This window comes from Bison bison, unplaced genomic scaffold (assembly GCF_000754665.1).
Source record: "Bison bison bison isolate TAMUID 2011002044 unplaced genomic scaffold, Bison_UMD1.0 scf7180017864180, whole genome shotgun sequence".
NCBI classification, from domain to species: Eukaryota; Metazoa; Chordata; class Mammalia; order Artiodactyla; family Bovidae; genus Bison; species Bison bison.
In genome coordinates this window covers 15594387-15601437 of record NW_011494752.1, presented here as the reverse complement: position 1 = coordinate 15601437, position 7051 = coordinate 15594387, and the positions used below count along the sequence as shown (strand labels likewise).

The 7051-nt window shown below is 53.6% G+C and overlaps 1 protein-coding gene across 3 annotated transcripts in view; it reads left to right on the top strand.

Annotated features, from left to right (window-relative positions):
* Nucleotides 1-1414: 1414 nt before the first annotated feature.
* The window catches only part of LOC104990752 (arachidonate 15-lipoxygenase B-like), an 8833-nt gene continuing 3196 nt past the window's right edge, over nucleotides 1415-7051 (top strand). For all 3 annotated transcript variants that reach the window (XM_010843059.1, XM_010843058.1, XM_010843057.1), the window contains exons 1-7: nucleotides 1415-1561; nucleotides 1647-1869; nucleotides 2162-2243; nucleotides 4778-4900; nucleotides 5179-5282; nucleotides 6521-6693; nucleotides 6926-7038. In XM_010843059.1, the coding sequence (XP_010841361.1) occupies nucleotides 1415-1561; nucleotides 1647-1869; nucleotides 2162-2243; nucleotides 4778-4900; nucleotides 5179-5282; nucleotides 6521-6693; nucleotides 6926-7038 (965 nt within the window). The remainder of the gene's footprint in view (nucleotides 1562-1646; nucleotides 1870-2161; nucleotides 2244-4777; nucleotides 4901-5178; nucleotides 5283-6520; nucleotides 6694-6925; nucleotides 7039-7051) is intronic.

Sequence of the window (7051 nt, the reverse complement as noted above, 5' to 3'; positions counted from 1 at the left end):
CCTCAATGTACTCCTTTTCCTATTTGGAACCAGCCTGTTGTTCCATGTCCAGTTCTACCTGTTGCTTCTTGACCTGCATACAGATTTCTCAGGAGGCAGGTCAGGTGATCTGGTATTCTCATCTCTTGAAGAATTTTCCACAGTTTATTGTGATCCACACAGTCAAAGGCTTTGGCACAGTCAATAAAGCAGAAGTAGATGTTTTTCTGGAATTCTCTTGCTTTTTCGATGATCCAACGGATGTTAGCAATTTGATCTCTGGTTCTTCTGCCTTTTCTAAAATCAGCTTGAACATCTGGAAGTTCACGGTTCACATATTGCTGAAGCCTGGCTTGGAGAATTTTTAGCATTACTTTACTAGCATGTGAGATAAGCGCAATTGTGCGGTAGTTTGAGCATTCTTTGGCATTGCCTTTCTTCAGTACTGAGAGTCATTTGTAAGAGTTGGTCATCTTGAAACCGGCTCTCCTTTCATGCCATATCCTCCAATATTGCCCTATTTCTCTGCCTCCCCCTTCAAAGAAAAAAATTATTAAAAAAAAAATCCTCCTCCCTTGTTTCTACTTTCTTAACTTTTTGTAATTTTGCAAGTTTAGGAAACCAGGTAAGATGCACACAGGAAAATAAAATGAATGCAAACATTTCACAGGAGACCACATCATTTGGTTCTAGTTCAACCTTCTTCTGATTCCCCACCAAATTTCCCAGAGCTAAGAGAATGTAACTGTTGCCTGCTTCAAGGCAGGCAACTGCTCCTGCTTCAGCATAAATATACAGAAAACAACAAAAGGTAACAGAATGGGGGACAATGGATAGATCTAGTGGGGATTTAGGCATGGAGAAATGCAACAGGTTGATCTTCTAAGTTATTCTGGATAAAACAAACATTGGCTTTTGTCCCCTCCCCAAGCTCCACTAAAATGGCAGAAAATGGATTCCACCCCTCTCCCCCGGCCTCTTGCCCCGCATACAGGATCTTGTTTCCTGATCAGGGATTGAACCCGCGTCCCCTGCATTGGAAGTGCCAATCTTAACCATTGGATCGCCAGGGAATTTCTCTGCATAGCTTTTCAAGGCTAAGAAGGCAAAGAAACAAAGAGGTGGACAAACGAACCCCTGAGCTCCAGTGGATCCCAATTCCCTCTGGCCCTGCCCATCACTGAAAGGGTCTGTCTCCCAAACCTCAGTCCGGACACGTCCCAGGGCGGACCAGCAGACACAGCGGTTTGCCTCTCTCCCTGCCTCTCAGCCCCGCCCTCTCTGCCCTGGGCCGGGGATTGCTTTTTGAGGTGGTGATAGGCCCCACGGGAACTCAGAGTTGCCTGGCCAGGGTGCGGAGGTGCATGTCCCTGGGGGTGAGCAACTGGGCTCTGCAGTCCGACCAGCAGGAGAGAGCCAGATTCCGGCTGTCCCCATGGCCAAGTTCAGGGTGAGGGTATCCACCGGAGAGGCCTTCGGGGCCGGTACGTGGGACAAAATATCTGTCAGCATCGTGGGGACCCGAGGAGAGACCCCACCACTGCCCCTGGACCGTCTCGGCAAAGAGTTCAACGCGGGCGCCGTGAGTGCTTGGGACGTAGGGGTGGAGGTGGAGGAGGGAGCAGGAGGGACGACCCTCTAGGATACTAAACGTCTCCTCCCCACAGGAGGAGGACTTCGAGGTGACGCCCCCCGAGGACGTGGGCCGGGTGCTGCTGGTGCGCGTCCACAAGGCGCCCCCAGCGCGATCTCGGCCCCTCGCGCCCCCGGCCGGGGACGCCTGGTTCTGTCGCTGGCTCCAGCTCACGCCGCACGGGGCCGCGCCGCTCTGCTTCCCCTGCTACCAGTGGCTGGAGGGCGAGAGGAGCCTGGTGCTGCGGGAGGGGACAGGTGACGGGCACACAGGAAAGGGGGGGTGGCTGGTGTGTTGGAGAAAAGGGCAAGGGAGGATCGGAGAGATGAACCTGTGTCGCTAAGGCGGAGGGACAGGGGCACAGGGTTGGGGGGCGGGGCGGGAAGGGGAGGTTGGGGGAAGGGGAGGTGGCAGGTCTAGAGTGGGAGAAGCCATCCTTCTGGGGGCAAGGGACCTGGTAAGGGGTGAATCAAGTGGAGGGGGGAGTAGCTGAGGCCAGGGGTCAGGGGGCTTTCTCTGCCCTCTTCACCTGCTCCACTCCTCCCACAGCGAAGATCTCCTGGGAAGATCACCACCCCACTCTCCAGCAACAGCGCAGGGAGGAGCTGCAGGCCAGGCGGGAGACCTACCGGTGAGGAGGGGGCTTCTGTGTGGAGAGGGGGTGGAGATAGGTTGACCTCCTCAGACCTCCCGAATCAGATATGGAGGGGGGAGGGCGGCAATACTGGTGTTTTTTAATGAAACTATGGTAGATGTAAAATATTATATTAGTTTTCGGTGTACAGCATAGTGATTCAGGTTGTTTCTAGATTATATTCCATTATAGGTTATTACAGGACTTCCCAGATGGCTCAGATGATATAGAATCTGCCCGCAGTGCTCGAGACCCGGGGTCCGATCCTGGGTTGAGAAGATCCCCTGAAGAAGGGAAAGGTTACCCTCTCCAATATTCTTGCCTAGAGAATCCCATGGACAGAGGAGCCTGGCAGGCTATAGTCTACAGGGTCTCAAAGACATGACTAAACGACTAAGCACGCGCACACACACACACACACACACGCGCGCGCGCACACACACACACAGGCACACAGGTTCCAGGCATAATTTTTTGTGTGGTACAGTAAATCTTTGTTGCCAGCAATATTGTATTAAGGAGATTTTCAGGTGACTCATGCCCACTAAACCTTGAAACCTACTGCTATCAATGCCTTAATCTTGCTGACATCTTTCTTCCCCTGGGGCTTTTTCAAACATCAACATGTTGTGTTCTCCTGGAAGTAGGGGCAGAACCAGAAATATGTCACCCCAACCCCCAGGAAACTCATCCTCCAGGGTGGGCAAGGGATGGGAGGGGGCTCTTTCTCTGCTCTGGGCTCAACATTGTTGGAGGTCAGCTGGGATAGCTGAGTCCTAGAGGGCCCCCTGGCAGAAGGTGGAGGGCTGCAGAAGGGACTGGAGCCTCTGGGGTCTCCTGAGGCAGAAAGCCAGGGACTCCACTCAGGAGCAGGTTTTCAAAAGGTCATGATCTGGCCAACCAGGCTGTGTCTGAAGCCCGGGCTGCAGGCTTTTGCTTCAGTTCTCTGGGGGCACAGCGGCTGCAGGCTCATTTGGCTGCTGGTGCTTCCACATGTGTTGTGAATTATATCCCTGAGAAAACCATGAGGCACAATCTGCCAGCAATGGCCCCAGGTGAGGGAACAGATGGAGACGGCTGTGTCCATGGAGTGAAGGAGTGCTTTGTTCCTTTCTTGGCAAAACAAAGACACAAGAGTCAGGAAATGCAGGGCCAGCCTCGGTGCAGGGCAGGAGATGTGAAAGGTTAGGCAAATTCTTTAACCTTTCTAATCCTTATTTTCTCCTGCAAAAGAAGCTAAGAATACCAGTCTGATCTGTGTTTTTAGGAAGAACAAATGAGAAAATGGTTATGAATACAGCTTGTCAGCTGCTAAGCCCTGCACAAATGTATAGACTGTTGTTCCTAATGTCCCTCAGTTACCTCTGCTCCTGGTGGCTACATCTTCAATACTCAGAGCAAGATCTCAGATCCACAGAGTCAGCATCACCTGGGAGCTCGTTAGAAATGCAGGGTCTTGGGCCCACCCATCCCAGACCTAGTAAATGAGAATCTGCATTTTACCAAGATCCCTGGGCGAATTAAATTTTTGTGCATTGAAGTTTGAGAAGCAGGGTTTGGCCACCACTTAGTGGCAGTGTACTTTAATTACAAATTGTTCTTAGAAGGTGCCTGTTCAAACCCAAGGCAATGACTGAATGAACTAAAGAATGAACAAGGGAAGGAGTGAAAGGACGACTGGCTGGGGTCGACTCAGCTTTGCAGGGACATGATTTTACCATTTCACCCAAAGATCTCAGGCTGTGTTGCTGCTGGATAAAGGGATTTAGAGATGCTTTAGGCCAGACCAGAGGAAATTTCTAGGTTCCCTCAAGCTACAGAGGCTGAAGTGTCTCTCCATGGGATGCCTGCCAAACGCAATTGATGCCTTCACACACTCCCACCTTCAGGACAGTGTCCCCTCTGCAATGCATCTCTGTTGGTTGGGAGTTTTGCAAAAACAAAAACAGACTCCAACTAGCAGACAGAAAAAAAAAAAAAGGAATGTGTCAACAGGTCACAGAGATATTCACAGAAGTGAGGGCTGGAAGTGTAGCCAAATCTCAGGGGCCAGAAACAAGGTGAGTCTCTTCCCTGTCTCTGGAGCCCCCAAATGCTTCTCTCTCCTGCTTCACTTTTCTCTCTGCAGAACAGCTTTCTTTGTTCCCAGGCCACATGATGGGAAATGGCTGTAACTAGCAGTCCTGATGTTTACATGTTATAACCCAGATACCCAGAGAGAGAGAGAGAGAGAGAGATGTCCCCAGGTCCAGCCCCAATCTCAATTTCCCAAGAAGGATTCTGATTGGCCTCTCTCTGGCCAGGTGCCCAACCCTGGACCAATCAATGGACCAGGGGAGGAGTCTCCCAGGGAACATGGCAGCTCTCCCTGCAGCATTGAGGGTGGACGGGAAAGGCAGAGCCCAGAAAGACTCCTGCCTGTGGAAAGGGGCTGGCCTTGATCAGGGCCTTGAAGAGTCTGCCACCCTCTATCCCTTGTCAGTGGGTTCTCTGAGGCTTCTTGCTGACTGCCTTCTGGCTCTTCCTTCCAGCTGGAAGACTTACATCCCAGGCTGGCCTCGGTGCCTCGACGAGGAGACCGTAAAAAACCTGAACCTCAACATCAAATACTCTGTGGCCAAGAACACCACCTTCTACCTGCGAGGCGGCTCTGCGTGAGGACAAACCCCCTCTCCTGTCCATGGGTCTCCGATGCCCTAGGACCCCTGCCTTCTGCCCTCCCCACCATCAGGAATATGGGTCACATGACCCCGCCCAGGGCAAGGCCTCTACTCACCACCTATTCCCACAGGGTGATGGCAGCCTTGGGGTAGGGACTGCCTTGGGCCCCAGAAGCTGGTTTGGAATCCCAGGAAGGATAAGCCTAGCGGACAAGGGAGGGTCTCCCAGGGCCTCTTGCCTCCCCCACCTGACCCCTCACATCTTCTGGCAGGTTGGCTGAGCTGAAACTCAAAGGGCTGCTGGACCGCAAGGGGCTCTGGAAGAGTCTGAAGGAAATGAGACGGGTGTTCAACTTCCGGAAGACTCCAGCTGTAGGTGAGGGCTGCAGACCTCTTCCCTGGGGCATCAGCTCTTGCTAACAGGAATCTCAGAAAACCAAGCCCCAGTCCACTGTGTGATCCTCATTGAGCCTTACTTTCTCCCCAGACACAAAAGAGGATGTGTACTGGGGGCATCTCTGACCTTCTAATGCCTTTTAATCCATCAGACACTTTTTGGCTACTACACACCAGACAGTGTCTTAGGGGCTGTGGGCACAGTCCTTGTTCCCCCAGAGCTTCCAGTTGAGCAGGCAAAAAGCAAAGTAGGCTCAAAAGTAAATCAAGAGGTTCACTTGTGAAGCCTGCACATCACAGCTCCAGTGACAGTGTGTAAGGGGCAGCTATCTTGGTCCAGCTAGGGAGTGACCCACAGAGGTGACTTTAGGCTGAGTCAAAACTTGAGACCTCAAAGTTGGGTAGGTGTCAGCAGTGCTGGGCGTGGTGTAGGGGAGCAGAGGGTGCTTCAGGTTCGGGGGGTGGTGCAGGTGAAGGCCCTGAAGATGGAAGGAGCAGAGACCTCCTAGGGGCAGAAGATGCTGCTGTGGCCAAAGAGTATTGATCCAGGGCAAGAAGATAGGAGGTGAAGCAGGGGAGGTGTCTGGGCCCCCAGATGTGCAGAACTGCGGAGGCCATGGTAGGAGCTCGGGCCTTTCCTATATGCAGTGGGAAGTTTCAACCAGCTACCTGTTGGGGAATGTGTGGCCAGTTGTGCCACAGGGGATGGGCTGTCTGGACAGAAGTGGAAGCAGGACAGGACATGAGGCTCTGGTCGTGGTCAGCAGAGGATGGAAACCTCAGCAAGGCAGTGCTGAGTGGATGGGTGGACCAGGAGCTACTGAGGATGGAGAATGAACAGGACTTGATGGGAGGAGGATGCGGGGAGCTGCTCTGCCCCAGGTGATCTGGTGCATGGAGGTGCAATTCCTGGGAAGCCAGGCAATGGGGCAGGGCCCAGGCTGGAGCCGGAGCCCATGTTCAGCCTCAGATGTGCTGTGCTTGAGTCACAGAGGTGGGGATGGCAGGGAGATGGTAGGCTAGGTGGTCTGGGGGCTAAGATATGCTGCTTGAGTGAACTGAAGCCAAGGGGTCAGAGGAGGTCACCCTAAGAAAGGTACAGAGCGAGAAGAGAGGGGCACATAGGACAGACCCAAGGGAAGCTCCACCATGGTGGCTAGGGGGCAATCCCCCGGGGGCTGGGGTGACCAGTCCCATCTCCCCTGCCCCTCCCCACAGAATACGTGTGTGAGCACTGGCAGGAGGACGCCTTCTTCGCCTACCAGTTCCTGAATGGCCTCAACCCCGTCCTGATCCGACGCTGTCACCACCTCCCCAAGAACTTCCCTGTCACCGATGCCATGGTGGCCCCGGTGTTGGGCCCTGGAACAAGCCTGCAGGCTGAGCTGGAGGTGAGGGGCAGGGGGTCCCAGCCCTGCACACCCCCATCTCAGTCCTTCAGGCCCATCCCTACCAAAAAGGAACCATACTCACATTGGTTAAAGACCTATGGTGCACGGTGTGCCAGGAATACCCTCTCCCGTGTACACTCTACTCCTAGCCTCGCATCCTCTCCCAAATACCCATACTCCCCACCTGCACAAAGCCAGATGGCAGCCCAGGCTCCTCTGATCTCTCCCGCAGAAAGGGTCTCTGTTCCTGGTGGATTACGACCTCCTCGCTGGTGTCCGCACCAATGTCATCAATGGGAGGCCTCAGTTCTCCACGGCCCCAATGACCCTGCTATACCAGCGTCCCGGCCGTGGGCCC